This window comes from Myodes glareolus, chromosome X (assembly GCF_982192425.1).
Source record: "Myodes glareolus chromosome X, mMyoGla1.1, whole genome shotgun sequence".
Taxonomy (NCBI): domain Eukaryota; kingdom Metazoa; phylum Chordata; class Mammalia; order Rodentia; family Cricetidae; genus Myodes; species Myodes glareolus.
The window spans coordinates 18,237,023-18,255,113 of NC_142053.1; the positions used below are offsets into that span (position 1 = coordinate 18,237,023).

At 42.4% G+C, this 18,091-nt stretch overlaps 1 protein-coding gene across 9 annotated transcripts in view; it reads left to right on the plus strand.

Annotated features, from left to right (window-relative positions):
* The window catches only part of Arhgef6 (Rac/Cdc42 guanine nucleotide exchange factor 6), a 120,016-nt gene that overhangs the window by 53,209 nt on the left and 48,716 nt on the right, over positions 1–18,091 (plus strand). For 7 of the 9 annotated variants that reach the window (XM_048457518.3, XM_048457519.3, XM_048457515.3 and 4 more), the window contains 2 exons: positions 13,124–13,218; positions 17,324–17,419. In XM_048457518.3, coding sequence (XP_048313475.1) covers positions 13,124–13,218; positions 17,324–17,419 — 191 coding nt within the window. Of the gene's footprint in view, positions 1–11,397; positions 11,495–13,123; positions 13,219–17,323; positions 17,420–18,091 lie in introns of those variants that run through there. The other 2 variants (XM_048457523.3, XM_048457521.3) reach the window with 2 other exon arrangements.

Genomic DNA, 18,091 nt, shown 5'->3' on the forward strand with positions numbered 1-18,091 from the left:
TAGTTTTGTTTTTCTGAGACAGGATATCACTCTGGATATCACCAGATATCACCCTGTCTGGCCTGAAACTTGATCAGGCTGGCCTCCTGAGTGCTGGGGTTACAGGCATGCAGAACTTCACCTGACTTTGTTCTCTAACAAGTGTTTGTTTATTGCCTTTCATTGCCCATTATAAGGTTATGTGGTAACTGAGGAGGGGATAAAACGTAAAGAACAGGAGCAGGGAAGGACTGGATACATCTTAACTGTCAGGCTCGATGTCTGTGGCTTTTGCTTTTGACACCCACGGTCCCATTGGGAGTATGGGACAAACACGGTAGCATCAGCTGAGAATGATGTAGAACTGGAAAGCATCAGAAGAGGGCAATTCAAAATGTGGCCAAGAACCTTTCGCAGCAAAAGCACCTGGGAAGTTTGTTCAAACTATTGGTATGGGGGGGGCACCCAAAGTGACTTGCTGCATAAATCTCTGCTCATGGATATGGGGCTGTAGTGTTTTAATCAACTCTTCTGACCTCTTCTTCATTTTTTCTACTTCAACACAAAGGTGGATTGGGTGAAACTAAAATTTGAGGCTCACTGAGCAAAGGTTAAAGGGAGGAGGCAGGGTTCAAGGCAGGCGATTGAAGAGAGTCAGAACTTAGCTCTACGCAAAGAGGCACTGAAAGGGAATGTAGGCGTGGCAACTGTATGAGGAAGCTTGCCCATGCAACAGGGGCATGCTTGCAACTAGTCAAGAGGGACCCACATTATGGTTCTTCCCCCACTTAACTGTCCCTCAGAAGATGAAACTCTTTATTTCCTGCAATTACTGCAAGTAGGCACACAACGTGAAATGCTATTGGCAAAATACATGGCAAAAGTGACTCAGGGCAGGGTCTTTAGGCTCACAGTTGGAGGATGCGGTCCATCATGGAGGCAGCTCACATCCCATCCAATCAGGAACCGGAGGGAGATGACTGGCGCTGCTCTGTCCTTCTGGAATCGTATCACCTGCATTCAGGGCACGTCTTTCCTCAGCTAAGCCTTTCTGGAAACATCACAGACATGCCCGGAAGAGTGACTCCCAGGTGTTTTTAAACTCAGTCAAATTAACAGCGATGATTAATAATTACGATGGTTAAATGACATGGTTTGCAGAACTGGCATGCACAAAGACAGGCGAGACAATGGCTGTAACATGGGAAACTAAAAACCCAGTGACAGCTCTTGTGACCCTTGCTGTGGCCTTCTGCTGGCTACCTCATTTTTCCTCACTGATCTCTCTACCCACTCCCGCCCTGAATTTTCCCATCCTTTTGGGAGTTTACCACCCCTTTCCAAATTTGTGTGTGTGTGTGTGTGTGTGTGTGCGCGCGTGTGCGTATGTACATGTTTGTGTGTGTTTATGATGTCTGTGTGGGCATATGTGGAGGTCAGAAGGTAATTTTGTGGAGCCGGTTCTCCCCTTCCACTTTCTTCTTTGAGAATGTCATGTGTGCATATACTATGTTGTGGTCTACCTCTCAGTCCCTTCTCTCCAATTCCTCCCTATCTGCCCTCCCAACTTTCGTGTGGTCTTTTATAAACACACCGACTTCACTTACTGCTGCTTAGATTCACATGGACGTAGGGTAATCTACTGGAGCAGGAGTAACCTCTCAGGACCAACAACCCTGAAAAAAAAAAACGGACTCTATTTCTTTCAACACCTGCCTCGAGTGCTGGAATTAAAGAGGCACCCCGCCATGCCCAGCCTCGCCACACTTCTTATTCCACAGGATAAGACTTGGCACAGGTCTGCATGCAGAATCTTCTCCATATTTCTCACTAGTTTTTTTTTTTACCCTCTTTCTTCCTGTCCTATGCCTCCACTAATCTATTCTGCCTGAGAGCTGGAGGTTGCGGAAGTGATGGGATTATGTGCAGCTGGTAAGTCTATGGTGTGGTGAATGAGGTTGCTGGTGTATTGGAAGTCAGTGACTTGGGAGTGTGAGATCAGTCAGTGCTCTTGAGGGTAGGTAGACAGTTTTACTGGCATAAAGTCAGATATGACGTGAATGCAGAAATATAATGTCCCTTTTGCTCTCAAAAGATACTTCCAGCATGCTGTCATTTTTTACAAACACCAGAATTATCACAGACTTCTACAATGTAGTTTTGCTTTGATTTAAGGTTTTCTGAGGTCACTATAGCCTTCCTTCATAGAGCATGCTTCAATTATCAGACATTGTTTAGATATTTAGCTTCTTAAAACAATTTCTTCCTACATTTGTTTTTGTTTTTGTTTTTAAGAGAAGGTCTTGCTGTGTCTCAAGCTAGCCCGAAATTCACCATATAGTCTAGGATGACAATGAACTTGTGACCCTCCCACTTCAGCCTCCCGGGTACAGCAATTGCAGGTACACGCCACCACACCTGGCAATCTCCTCATACTTACACAGCTCTTTCCTCTTGGTTCTAAAGCTGTATTCACCCCAAAGCCTTTCCAGCAAGTGTGGGGCATTTATTTCATGGGAAAATAATAGTCTAGAGTAGAGATACAAGGTTGCCACTTCTTTTTCCATGGCTTCATTCCGTGTGTTCTGTGCTGAAGTCGGGGAAAGGTTAGTTCAGCAAATGGAGGCTCAATGTCCTCATGGAGACGGATCCAGGGAGGCACAGGCAGTGTTTGAACACAACACAGCCTATCTTGGGAAGTTTGAAGGGATTTCATCCTAATCCAATTTACTGCTCTCAAACCGGTTGGTCTGCCAAGCCCCTTGCCTTCTGACTCACCACTGAGGCCTTCTGTTACAAAGCACATAGCCTTCTCTGTCTGCGTCCCTCCTTATCCTTTCTTATTAGGCACCCTGTGCCCCGAGAAAGAACCAGCCTCCATTCATCGGCTGCTCCCTGGAGCGGGAAGACAGCGAGAAAAGCCTGAGTGAGTTTGGGAAAGGCTCTCAAGCATCCCGGGTGAGCAGCACGCCCATTGAAACTGCTGCAAGGGCAGCTCTGTGTCGTGGAGCGCCCATCTCATGTGCTTTGGGAAGAGATACTGTGATGAGAAAATGTATTTTCCCTTTGGGGTGTGTGTGTGTGCACATGTGTGTTCATGTGTATCTGTGCTTGTATATGTGCAGGTGCACATGTATGTGTGTGCATGTGTGTGAATGCCAGGAATCAACCTGGGGTGTTGTTCCTTAGGAACCATGCACCTTGTGGTTTTGGTTTGTTTGTTTGTTTGTTTGTCTTGAGGTAGAGTCTCTTACTATGACCTAGTGATCAGCAGCCATGCTAGGCTAGCTGATCAGTGATCCACAGGGAAGCACCTGCCATTACCTCCCCAGGACTGGGTTACAAACAGGAACCGCCTTCTCTCACTTTGTGTGTAGATTCGGTGAACCAGACTCAGTTCCTCAGGCTTGCATGACAGCCATTTTACTGACTCAGTTCTTTTCCCAGCTTCGACAAAGCGTTTGTCACTTTGGTTTTGTGAGCTCAGCCTCCTGCCACCTCTAGAACTTGCAGTTGTATGAGTTTCCTTTCAGGGGCGCAGAGGAGTATGGCCGGCGGTGGGGCGGTGGTGTGGTGGACTCTTTCCTCCAGCAGGCTCCTCAGCTTTCTTTTTCTTTATTTGACCAGGCATTGGGATTCAGGCTATGTGACAGAGGCAGTCCTTGAAGGGAGGATAAGGCTGTGAGATGGTTCATTATCAGACATGTTCTTTGTGGGAAAAAATGCACAAAAAATGATGATTAGAAGTTTCATTCCTTCTTGAATTTGAGAGGGAACGCATGACGCCACAGTTTGAGTTTTTAGTTCCAAATACAGCTTCTATACACAACCAAATAAACACTTTCAAAAGAACTGCTCTTTTATTTTTGAAATTTTTTTTTATAAATTTTTTATTTTATGTGTATCAGTGTTTTGCCTGTATATATGTATATGCACCACATGTGTGCCTGCAAAGGCTAGAAGAGGGCATCACTCTAGAACTGAAGTTGCAGATAGTTGTGAGCTGCCTTATGAGTGCTGGGAACCAAACCCTGGTCCTCTGTGAGAGCAGCAAGTGCTATTAACCACGACGCAATTTCTCCCAGCCCTCGGGTATATGCTTTTAGTAAAGCAATATTCAGGAGTCTTGCCTCCTCCTCAATAGTTAATGAAATATAATACTCATAAATTCTAGGGCATGCATCTCCATTTGTGTGAATACGAAAGAAACACCAGGGCTGGGCATGAGTATAAATGGTTACCTGGGGAACTTTCGTGCGCACCAGCACAGCTGGGCAGAGAGAGATGATGGGAGACCTTGAGTTTCAAAAATCACACAACATTCCAGGAAGACTTGAACTCACAGGACTCAGAGCAGTTTTTATAAGAGAAGCCTGCGTTTTGACTATTTTAGGGTGTATGTGTGTGTGTGTGTGTGTGTGTGTGTGTGTGTGTGTGTGTGTGTGTTTCCACCTAGGATGTGTGGTGGATGGGCGCATACATGCCATTGTGTGCATGTGGAGGTAAGAGAACAACCTTGTGGAAGATGGAGTCTATTTGTTTTCTTTCCACCTTCACGTGAGTTCTAACTCTCTAGGATTATATGGCAAGTGCTTTCACTTGCTGAGCTGTTTTTTGGCCTTTTAAAACATGTGTTTGTTTTTATTTTGAGACACTGTCTAATGTAGCTGGAGTTCACCCCTGAATTTGGTATATAGCTGAAGCTGTTCTAGAACTCCTGATCCTCCTGCCAACACCCACTCCCCAATTTCTGGGATTAAAGGTGTACATCACGATGCCTCACTTTATTTTCAATTTTTTAAGCCTCTATTTTTACAAAATGGCTGTATTCATTTAGTAGTGTGCAAAGGTTCCCCTTTTTCCCTACATCAATGCCTTTAGCATTTTGTGGATATGGTTCTCAAGCGTGCCAGGCAAGTGTACTCTACCACTGACTTATATCTCCATACCAAACTTTTGTCTTTTCGGCATCAACCAAACTAACAGGTATGAGATGAAAGCCCTTTAATTTGTGTTTTCTTCATGATAGGTGGCACTGAGTATTATATACTTACTGGTGACTTATTGTTTTACTTTTAAAAACTGTATGTTCAGATTTCCTTTTTGCTCATTTTAAAAATATAGGGTGGGGTGGTGGTGGTGGCACACACCTTTAACACCAGCACTCAGGAGTCAGAGGCTCTCAGAGTTCAAGGCCAGCTTGGTCTACAGCAGAGTGAGTTCCAGGACAGCCAGAGCTGTTACACAAAGAAACTCTGTCTCAAAAAAACAAAATATTGATAAAAGTATAGGGTTGCCGACAGGGGTTTCTATTCTGCCCGGTTGCAGCCTTTAAGTTCCAAAGAATCACACAGAGGTCTACATTAATTATAAATTTATTGGCCCAATTAGCACAGACTTCTTATTAACTCTTATAACTTATATTAGCCCATAATTCTTGTCTGTGTTAGCCATGTGACATGGTACCTTCTTTGGCGAGGCAGTCACATATTGCTTGCTCTGTGTCTGGCTTCCTCTGTGTCTGGGTGAGTGACAACTGCAGACTGAAACCTCCCTCTTCCCAGAATTTCTGTTGTCCCGCCTATATTTCCTGCCTGGCTACTGGCCAATCCGCATTTATTTAAAATACAAGTGACAGAGTACAGACCATTGTCCCACAGCATAGGGTGGTTGTCTTGGTTTTGTTTTGGTTTTGGTTTGTTATTGAGTTCTTTACATTCCTTATATATTTTGGATATTAATTCCTAAGTAGGTAATAGTTTGAAACAATTTTCTTTCATTTTGTAGCTTGTGTCTTCATTCTGTTCATTGTTTCTTGTGTGTGTGTTGAATGTGTGTGTATATGCTCATGTGTACATGTATGTGTGTGCATGTGTGGAGACAAAAAGTCAGTATTGTGTGCTTTACTCTTTGGTTTTATTTATTATTTCTTGAGACAGGGTCTCACTATGTAGCTGGCCTGGGATTCAATACACAAAATTCACAGGATATGCCTCCTGGGTGCTGGAAATAAATGTGTGTGCTATCATGCCTGGCTTTCTACCTTACCACCTTATTTTTTTGGATAAAAATGAACCTGGAGATCAGCCTATTCAGTTAAACTGACTAGACGACAGGCTCTAGGGTCACCACTTCCTTATTCTTGCGTGCAAGCATTTTACCCACTAAAGCCATATCCCCACCTCTTATTTCTTTTGCTGTATTGGTCTAGTTTTGCATTTGTTTCTTGTGCTTTTACTGTCATATCCAAACGAAGTTATCACCTAGATCAATGCAATGGAGATTTTCCTCTGTTCTTTTCCAGTAGGTTTGTAGTTTTGAGATTTGCCTATAGGTATTTAATCCAGTTTGCTGATATTTGTGCATGGTGTGAAATAAAGGTCCATTTTGATTCTTCTGCATGTGTGTATCCCGTGTTTCTAACAGCATTTATTGAGGAAACTGTCCTTCCCCCATTGTGTGTTCTTTGTCACTAATGCATTGGCTGTAAAATGTATAAATGTGGATTAGGTTTTTTATTGCATTTTATTTACTTATTCTATGTGTGTATGTGTGTACACATACACATGAACCACACTGCACATGTGGAGGTCAGAGGACAACTTATAGGATTCAGTTCCTTTCTTCCACCATGTGGGTCCTGGAATCAAACACAGGTCATCAACTTTGGCAGCAAGCACCTTAACCAGCTGAGCCATCTTGCTGGTCCCCTTGTTACCGTTAACTATTTGTTGCCCTTGTTCTATTTTTCCTACATTTTCCTGTTTTATGTTGTTTTAATTATTTTATATGATCACATTTCTCTCTTTGACATATCAATTATATATATATATATACATATATGTGTGTTTTTTCTCATTTGTTTTATGAGATAGAGTTTGGGCTGGACTCATTATGTAGAACAAAGTGGCCTTGAACTCATGCCTCTACAACCAAAGTGCTGAATTACAGGTGTGTGCCACTCCACCTGGCTTCTGTTATATTAAAAAAATGTTTTTATAGTTGTCTTACAGTTTCCAATGTAAATTCACATCAAATCCAAGTTTATTTTCTTTTTCATAGTTGATTTATGAGAGTGTGTATGCAGTACATGTGCTTGTACAGGTATGCAAGCATGTACTCACATGTGCATGTACATGTGTGTGTGTGCATGAGTGTGTGTGTGTGTGTGTGTGCCAGAAGAGCTGTCATATGTTCTGTTCTATCGCTGGTTTTCTTATTCCCTTGAGACAGGGTTTCTTACTGAACCTGGAGCTAAGCTGGTGGCCAACAAGCCTCAGTGATCCTCCTGTCTCGGCCTCCACACAGTGTTGGCATTAGCAAGTGGCCATGCCTGGCTTTTTATGTGAGTGCCTGAATCTGACCAAGCCCTCATGCTTATGCAGTGAGTGCTCCTACCCGCTGAGTCACCTCTCAGTCTTCTCTCACTTGTCCTCTTCTTCCTCTTCTTCCTTTTGGTTGCTTTTTGTTTTGCTTTGCTTTTTTGTTGTTTTGGTTTTTGAGATAAAACGTGATGGTTAATTTTCATCATTAACACGATTGGATTTAGACTCACCTAGGAAACAGATTTCTGGGTATATCTCTGAGGATGTTTCTAAGAGGATTAACCAAGGAGAGGAGGCCCGCTCGGAAGGTTGATGATATGATGTCATGAGCTGGGGTCCAGAACTGGATACAGAGGGGGAAAAGGAAGCAACCAAAATACCAGCATTACCTGTTCACTGCTTCTTGGTCTGCTGAGATGTGAGGATGAAGTAGTCTCAGCTCTAACTTCCCGCTGCTAAGGAGTTACCTAGTGTCAATGATGGGCTCCATTCTCTCAAACTGTGAGCCAAAATAAGCCCTCTCTTGAACTGCTTCATGCCAGCTATCTGGTTACAGAAATGAGAAAAGTAAATACACAGGGCCTCATGTAGTCTAGGCTGGCCTTGAACTCATTGTGTAGTCAAGGATACTGTAGCATGAAGAATAAAAATCCAGAGACAGATATTGGGTTTCAACTCAAAAACCAGAAAAGCAAAGCAGCCAAGCCACTAGAGAAGTCTTGCCTCTACAAAGACTGGGACTGCAAAGTAAGCAGCCTAAATAGACTAAGCAGCCTACACAGACTAGGCAGACTAAGCAAACTAAGCAGCCAGAGCCTCTCTCTCCTCCCATTTTATATTCCCTCTAGTGCTGGGATTAAGAATTTCTAGGACCATCTCTTGAAAATCAGGCCCACAGCTGATAATTTTCTTCCTTTACTTTTGAATAACAGTTTTGCAGGCCACAGAATTCAGTGTTGGTGGGGTTCTTCTCAATGACTTCCAACATTCCCAATACCTGACCTTGATTTTGATGCTTGCACTGTCTCTTCAAACTCATTTTGCTGTTGTTTGTCTTTGCTTTGAGTGGTGCTGAGGTTGGAAGCCAAGGCCTTGAGTATGCTAGACAAACACTCTACCACCGCTATACCCCTAGCTCTTTTTGCTTATTCCTTTCTTTTTTTAATTTTTTATTTTTATTTATTTTTTATTATTACTTTTTTAATACTAGGAATCAAAATTTCCACTTCCTCCCCTCCTCCCACTTCCCTCCTGCTCCCCCACTTACTTTCCCCCCTCCCCATCCAGTCCTAAGAGAGGGCAGGGTACCCTGCCCTCTAGGAAGTCCAAGGCCCTCCCCCCTCCATCCAGGCTTAGGAAGGTGTGCATCCAAATAGACTAGGATCCCAAAAAGCCAGAACATGTCAAAGAGACAAATCCCAGTGCCATTATCATTCAGCCCCAATTGTCAACCACATTCAGAGGGTCCAGTTTGATCACGCGCTCATTCAGTCCCAGTCCAGCTGGCTTTAGTGAGCTTCCATTAGTTCAGGCACACTGTCTCAGTGGGTGAATCAACACCCCATGGTCCTGACTTCTTTGCTCATCTTCTCCTTCCTTCTGCTCTCCAACTGGACCTTGGGGGCTCAGTTCAATGCTCTGATGTGGGTCTCTGTCTCTATCTCCATCTGTTGCCAGACAAAGGTTCTATGGTGATATTCAAGATAGTCATCAGTCTGACTACGGGACAAGGCCAGTTCAGGCACCCTCTCCTCTACTGATCAGGGTCCTAGCTGGGGGCATCCCTGCGGACATCTGGGACCCCCCTCTAGGGTCAAGCCTCTTGTCAACCCCACAATGCCTCCCTTAATTAAGATATTTTCTTCCCTGCTCCCATATCTGTCCTTCCTCCATCTCAACCATCCCACTCCCCCAAGCTCTCCCCAACCCTCCCCTTCTCCCTTCTCTCTCCCCCTCTCCCCTTCTCCCACCCCACCCCCATGCTCCCAACTTTTGCCTGGCAATCTTGTCTGCTTCCAGTTTCCAGGAGGATCTATCATTTCTACAGTTTGTTACTAGCTTATTCCTTTAAATAAGCCTTTGCCGTTTCCAGCCGGAAGTCTGACAAGATGCACTGGGGAAAAGAGACTGGAGAGCAGGTGTTCAGTAACGTGGTGGAGAGGTGTGGAGAGAGGGGTGCGTTCTATTCTCCCATGATCGTGTTTTAGCCTTTGGATGAGCTTGAGGTCTTGGACTCTGCTCTTTATTAACACTGCTTCTCAGTGTCCATTCTTAGGTGAGACAAGATGGCTAGCGGGGTCTGGGGTTGGTCATTTCTCTTCTTCTACATGACTATTGACAGTTGGCTGGAATTTAGATGTTTTCTTTTCCGTGTCAGTTAGACTCTCACGTCAATTAGATTATGATCTGGTAAAATAGTTTCTCCCGAGGGCTGACATTGTTAGGAACTAAATGTCCCTCTGTTGTTTAGCTGCCAGAATATGCTGGTATCATAATGGCTGCTTTCCTTTTTTTCCTGCCTGAAAAATGAGGGTATTTCCTCTATTTTTACTGGGACAAAATTCACAAAAGTTTAAGTGTGTTTTCACGGCACGGAGCCCCTTGAGTGCTCAACTTTGATTCCTCCATTGTAAGTGCCCAATAGTTTGTCAGTTCCAGCTAAGGTTTGCTACTCTAGTCTTGCTTCCTGTGGGGCTTTGCTCCTGTAGGTTGTAATTCTCAGGATCTGATCGTCTATCCACTCTTTGGAATAGTTGTTGTCTATAATCTCATTCTTCATAGATTTACTTAGTTTATTTTTCATTTTATTCCACTAATTATTTTAGAAGGGAGTAAGGACCTCCAAGCCCCTTGAATGCTAAATGAAAAATTAGAAATCATCCCTCCTTTAAAAATATATTTATTCTTTGAGAATTTCCTTCAGGCATACAACAAATTTTGACTACATTCACCACTACCACGCTTCCTTCCAAACTTTGCATTTTTTTTAACTAATTCAGTCCAATTAACCTAGTAAGCACATGCGTTTTAAAGATGAAGTGTCTTTTTTAAATATAGGCATTTGCATCTATAATTAATTTCTTGAAGCATCACTTTAATTGAAACTAATAAGTTTTCACATTTTTTAAGAAAAGGTCTCACATATTCCAAATGGACCTTGAACTTCCTGTACAGAGGAGAATGATCCTCCTGCCTCTGCTGCCTGAGAATACTGGAATTATCAGTGTGAACCACCACACCCGTTTTGTACCGTGCCGGAGCTCCAGCCCAGGGCCCTGTGCCTACTAGGCAAGCACTCTGCCAACTGAGCTCCCAATCCAGACTTTGCAGGCTGAATTTGCTTTCCATTCATCTCAAAGCAGTTTCTAGCAAGTGACCTTTATTGTAACTAGATCTTTTTAAATAGGCAGCAGCAGCTCTGTTCCATCACTGGGCAAATTCCAGAGAGCATTGGTTCTTCCAGACCTCTGAATTTCCATTTGGAAAGAATGGTTTCTGAGTAATAGAGAAACTGAAAGCGGACAAAGTGGCTGTCAGCAGGGCCTATAGTTTAACCCTTTACTGCTCTCCTTTTTGGGGGCACAGAGTCTTGCCCAGGCTGGCCTTAAACACACTGAGTACACAAGCTGGCCTCAGACCATCTTTCTGCCTCCTGCTTCCTGGGAGTTGGGATAACAGGCATGTGCCTTTATGCTTAGCAAACCCTTAGCTTTGGAAACCATTGTGTGGCCTTCTAAGTCACTGACTCCCAACTAAGGTGGCATTGCCCTCCTGAGCACGTTTTTGATTGTCATAACTGAAACATGGGATGGAGCACAGCTGGCATCTAATGGGTAGAGGTCAGGGATGTTGCTTAACTTTCCACAAGTCATAGGACATTCCTCTCCCCACAGAGACTTCTGGTCTGAAATTCCAATAGGACTATGGTTGGGAGCGATACATTTAGCCTCTTAAATTGGCCAGAGTAATTGCCGCTTGCCCAGTACCTACTTATGTAACATCTCACCGCCGCTTCACAATGGCCTCTGTAATGTCACAATCTGAGATGAGGTAGGCTATGCCTTAAAACTGAGGCAACCTGTAAGCCAGTAGCACAGTTGGGACTGCCATCTCCCAGTTCAACAGACAGCCAGTGACTCCTTGGACCCCTGCTTCCTTCCGCCACTCCATTTTCCATCATGATTTGTCTTGTGAGTACTGTCTCTCTGTGGATCCTTGAGGACTGGCGCCAGGACCTCCTTGGATGCAGATATTCGGGTCTTTGATATAAAATGGTCCAGCATTTGCGCATGGCCTTTCTGCATCCTCTTCTACCCTTGAGATAATCTCTACTTATGCTGCCTGCCTGTGTATGTGTGCCATGCGAATAATTGTTATATCATTAAATATTACTTGGGATTCTGGAAACTGAACCTAAGACTCCACACATACCAGGGCAAGTGCTCTACCGCTGAGCTACACCTTCAGCTTTCGTTTTCCCATTTTTTTTTTTTTAACTTGAGAGTTGATCTGACTAAATTGCTCTGGCTGGCCTCAAACTTACTTCAGGCCCAAGGGTAGCTGGGATTAGAGTCTTGTGTTATAGTGTAGAAGTTAAAGAATAATGGCAGCGGGAAGTCCATATATATTCAATTCAGGTGACATTTTAAAGCCATTTTCAATCCGAAATTAGCTGAATCCCGTGGAAGCTGAAAACCTATAGAAAGCAGTTAATGTGGAAGCCACAGACACGCAGTGTCTGCTGTGGGTTTCTGCCATTTTGGTCGACGACTGTGCTTCTCCTAGCCGCATGTTTCTCTCTGTCTTGTAGGCTCTTTAAGGTCCCTATCTGTAAGCAGCATAGCCATTAGTATAGGAAAGATTTTTCAGTGAATTAGAAGATGTGAAAAACACATAGCAAAATATTAACTTGGTCATATCTAATTGATTGAAATGAGGTTTTATCTGCTTCCAGAACAGGCTGGGAAATGGGAGATGGCCTTGGAACTGGCGGGGAAAGAGAACTTGTAGAGTCATACACTAGTTGTGCCTATAGACTTTATGATTAGCACGGTGTAGTGGGTTTCACTGATAATGTGCTGTCAGCACTGCAGAGGCTGAAGCGTGTTGATTATGGTGAATTTGAGGTTATTCTGGGCTCCTTAGTGAGTTCCAAGACATTGTGGACTAGAGTGAGACTTTGTCTCAAACCAAGAACAAAAATGAATTTTGTGTTATTAATAACAGATAATTACTGAATTGTTCTCATTAAATTCTTCACACTACTGTCTCCTTTTCTATTTTAATTGTTCTTTGTTTTTACTGAAAGACCAGTTTTAACCCTGCTTAAGAATGTACTATATATTATTATTTTGTTCCATAAACATCTTATCAAAAACAGTACATAAATCAAATCCTTGATGTTTTGTGTCATAATTATCCTTGAATTCTCTTAGTCTTGAATTCCTATATTTTGTAATTTTATTATTCATATAATGGGAATAGTGAGCCTTTGTTAGTTAACCTACCCCTTTCTTTAATAAAATTATTTAAAGCATAAATAATTGTGACCAGTACCATGTAAGTGGTAAGGCTCCTCCAGTTGTGAATAATTTGCAATAATTGTGTTCATATAAGTTATATCATATAACTGGTTGCCAGATAATTATTAAAATATTTTCCCGTGTGAACTAAAGTCCATTTGTTTTTCATATTGGCACATTTAGCACCAGCCTAGGTAAACTGAGATGCTTTTTCTCTGGGAGTTTCAATAGAAAATCTAAATCTCTGACCTTGGATTTGCTCGACTGTTATGAGACCTTCTTCTTGTTTCTCTACAGGTGTTACAGAACATCTTGGATACAGAAAAAGAATATGCCAAAGAACTTCAGTCGCTTCTGGTTACTTACCTAAGACCCTTGCAGTCTAATAACAAGTAAGACTCTTTAAACCCTTAGTAAAACACAGCAAGATAATGTCAGCACTTGGAGACATTATTCCTATGCCACTGAATAATTGATTTTGCCCTTTAAAAGAATTCCCACAGATCACAGGCTGCCAAGGATATGGTCAGGGCAATGGCAGTTATGCAAAACATAGCTTTTGGAGAGCTTGGCTTGTTTTCTGTGGAAGGAATGAGCTGCTCTGAGATTCTGCCTATGATAATTTCGGTACTGGGTATTTTTTGTCTCTTTTCCACTTAATATTTTTTAAACTTTAAGACTTGGCACTAAATAATTATACATCCTTATAGGATGGAGTATGATATTTCTTTACACCTCTACAATGTATCATATCAGGTCAGGGTAATTGGCAGATCCAGCAGCTATTGTGAAATATACAATTACTTTTTGGTATCCCTAGAAACCCTACTGCGCTGTAGAACATTCAGAGGTCATACCTCACCCAGCTGTACCCTATACCCCTTAACTGTCCTTTCTGTATTTCACAATCTTCATTTTCATCTCACACTTTGGCAACTTCTCTTCTACTCTCTGTTTCTGTAAGATTTGCTTTGAAAATATTTTTAGTTAAAGAATTTCCACGCAAGTGCATATATTATATACTGAGCATAGTCTTAGCCTCCTTGCCCTACTCCTTCTTATTAGTCTTCTTTGTTCCCCTAAACACACACACACACACACACACACACACACACACACAAAATGTATCTATATAAAATAAATAAGAGGCAACACCTGATATTTACCTAAGACTGGCTTAGTTTATTTAATATGATTTTTCCCAATTACATCCATTTTCTTGCAAATGACATAACTTCATTCTTCTTTATAACTAAACCTTTTCTTGTACATACATAGCACATTTCCCCTGTGCATCCCTCTGGACTAGACACCTGGGTTGGTCCTGTTACTTAGCTGTCACAAACAGGGATGCAATATTAAACAGAGGATCTGCTCCCTAGTGCTGCAACATGCACCGATGTGCAGGTGTACGGGCTCTTCTTTTCAGTTTCCACATTTCCTGTGCATTTTAAAGTTATGGGTCCGGTCGTACCATACAGAAAATGGATTCCTTGGTACTATTATTCAGAAATCACATAAATTGGAAATTCTCATGCTAGCTCTGACTCTCAGTTGCCAAGCCAGACCTCTTTCCCATGCTCCCCAAGCGGAAAGAGAGTGGCATTTTGCAAATGTTTAGAAGAGCACAATTCCAGCCAGTGTTTCATTCAGGCGCATGGGAATGATAAAGAGATGGAGGCCATTCTGAACGCCAAATGTACAAAACTTACTAAACTGGAAATGATTTTCCAAAGTATGAGCTGAAGACGGAGTTTTCATGAAAGCAAAATATATGTTAATACTCCCTAACCAAAGAGACCATCAATTTGACCATTTATTGTTTATGCTTGTAGGTCTGACATATTTAACTAATAATGACTATCTCTCTTTGCTACTTTAGCTGTTTAAATTTCGCTAGCGATCGTAATCTGTAAGTGAAGTAGAAACTTTGGCTTACACACTTTGGCTTAAGAAAAGTTGAATTTGTGGCCATTTGTCTGAACTAACAACTCCAGACTTTAATATAGTTTACTATTTTCTCCCTTTTTTCCTTTCCCAAATTATGTTGTTTAAGCAAAACGTCATGTTGAATTTTGATGTGACTATTCTCATGGCACCGTGGGAAGCGTTCTTCATATGGAAGCGTTTTATATTCCCATGTTTGGTTTTTATTATGTGAAATGTGAAGTGCTATGTGAATCAGAGTTTATAGAGTGATATAGGAACACAGCTCACTGCCCTTTCTAGTTTCCTGGGAGAACTGACCGTCTCCACTGAGTAGATAAGAACCCGAAGTCTGGACAGGCTCACTGCTTTGCCTGTCACACAGCCAACAAGTGACCAGACTGGCTCTACCATGTCTCCTGCCATGCACTATCTGAAATGTGCCTTCTGTTTTCTTGCTGGAACCCACCAGAGAAGTCATCCTGAATGGAAGGGGGCGGGTCAGATTCCAAATGCAGAAGAAACAAACTGGCAACCCTGAACCAAGGAGAGAAGGGGTAGGATGGGGTCAGCCTTGCCCTCACCCTCAGCTTGATGCTGGAGTCGGAGTTTTTCCACCAGTTCCGACTGTCTTCTCACCCCACAATGATGTGAGCAAGCCAGACTGTTTACTGTCTGATGGCTAAGAGGCTAGATACATTCTCGGGCAGGTTGCAGAAAGTTCAGGGGCCCTGCTTGCGGGGGCTGTAACAGAGAAGCAGCCAGAGAAATTTGTTGGCTGCCAGAGTCTCCTCTGACGACAGGGGTGGGGGTTTCCAGTTCACAGTTCAAAAGGGCATACCAGCCCAAGGACTGGGAGCTTGTCCCCTTCTGAGGGTTACTGGGAATGTTTGCTGGGATCTCCCCTTTTGATTAGTCAGCAAAACTTCTTTGCAAATACTTCCCTAGGAATTAGCTACAATATTTCTATGCTTCTAAAATTTGTTTAGAGATCGTATCTCTCATGTAGCTTAGGGCTAGCTTCAGGGTGAACACCTGACCCTCTTAAATCTACCTCTCAAGTGCTGGGATTTCAGGTGGGCCTATCACATCTTTTTAGGATCGTATTTATTTTTTAATTTAATTTTTATATTCGTGAGGGTTTGTTGCAAGGAACTGCTTGCTTGTTCATCCCAGCCGACCAGAACCAAAATAAGCACACAGAAACTGTATTAATTAAATCACTGCTTGGCCCATTAACTCTAACCTCTTATTGGCTAATTCCTACATCTTAATTTAACCCATTTCTACTAATCTGTATATCACCACGAGGTTGTGGCCTCTCTCTCTGCCTTCCTTCTCCCAGCATTCAATCCAGTTTCTCCTCACCCCCTGCCTACCTAAGTTCTGCCCTATCAACAGGCCAAGGCAGTTTCTTTATTCATTGACCAATAAAACTAACACATAGACAGAAGGACCTCCCACACCAAGGGTTTCTTATGTGAGTACTGCATTTTCACCATTTCCACTCCTTCCTCTACCCCTTCCAATGCCTCCCTGTCTCTCTGAACCCACTCAGTATTGCTCATATGTACATGTGTTTAGGACTGATAAATCATTTCTTTAAAAGCTTTATTTTTTATTTTTAATTATGTGTGTGTCTGTGTGAGTGTATATCATGCTTGCACAGGTTCTGCAGGAAGCCAGAAGGGGGCATTAGAGTTAGAATGTTTGGTATAACCCTTTCTTTGCTATCCATTGCTCTTTGATGTTCGGTGGATTGCTTGCCACCTTTTCTATGCCTGTCTCCTTGCCTATACAATGACACTTGGCCGGTAAATGGCCATGGCGCTTAGCTCACAGAGCAACTAAAGCTCCCGTTTGGAAAGCACTTGCTTGACTGTTGAATGTCTTGTGAGGGTTGGCTCCTGTTCTTAGCATCACTTACTGTTTGGGAAGGGCAAAATGGATGGGAATATTCCTCATGTAGATGCTCTGCACAAAAGCATTCAGTTTGCCTCTGTTTGACTCTGTTCTATCCAACAGATAAGAATAATAAGATCCAGTTTTACTTTCTCCCATCTAGTTCCTTTCAGGAAAAATAGTTTTAGTTGTTACTTGAATATTTTCATTTTTGAGAAAGCGAATTTTGGTACCTTTTCCTCTCTGTGATTGTTGAACATAATGTTTTAGTCACTCTCCTACTTTCTCTAAAAGAGATAGACCACAGAGTTTTAATTTATTCCCAATCATATTGTACTTCTATGTTTGTACTTTAATATTTTAAGCACATATTGTTTTCCTCATGGCTTAACAACATACCTAAATGCCCCTGATGACCACCAACTTTCTTTATGATCATTATTGTTATCTTAGAAAAGATAAAGCAAGGAAGGAAGCTTAGCGAGGGTGCTAGCGGCCATAGAGTTGTCATAAGTTAAAAAAGCAGAAGACAAAACACAAGCCTTTTGGCTTTCATACTTGCCAGCTATCAGCAAGCTATCAGCCCACTGGGCTCCAACTAGATAGCTGACGCATCTGTCCATTCTGCTAACTGGAACATCATGTCCTTTTTTTTTTTTTTAAATTCAGCCTTAGTACTGTGGAGTTTACATGTTTATTGGGAAACTTTGAAGAAGTATGCGCCTTTCAACAGACGCTCTGCCAAGCCTTGGAAGAATGTTCAAAGTAAGTGAGACAGTGACTTTGCTCTTTCCTTCTACACTTAAAAATTAATCGTTTTTTGAGACAGTGTGTCACATAGATCAGACTGGCTTTGAACTCCCTATGTGGTAGAGGCTGACCTTGAACTTCTTCTGATGCTCCCACCTTCACCTCCTAAATATGGGGATTATAAGCTTAGGTTGGGCACAAGGGCACTTGATGTTTATATATTTGCTGCAATATCAACCCATTGTCCTAGAACAAAGTAAAAACATCAAGATGAACTACCATACAAGGACAGCGGTTATGTTTAATGTCAAAGCACCAGATGCGTGTGAAGGCTTCACATCTAGTAAACTGTGTCTGGCTTTAATTTTAAATTGCACCATTTCCTTTGTTTGTATGAGGGTTTGCCTTCATGGATGTATGTGTACTGGGTCAGAAGAGGGTGTTGGATCCCCTGGAGCTGGAGTTAGGGATGGTTATGTGCCACCATGTGTGCTGGTAACTGACCTCTGGTTGCCAAGAATACAAGAGCTGCAAGAATACTCAACCACTGAGACACCTCTCCAGTGCCAATGATAGCAGCTTTGATGCTGATAACACATTTTTATTTTATGTGTTGAAGATTACTTGGAAAAGTCATTTAAATCTTTCATGTCCTATCCCCCTTTCTGGCTGCTTGGATTGAGGCCT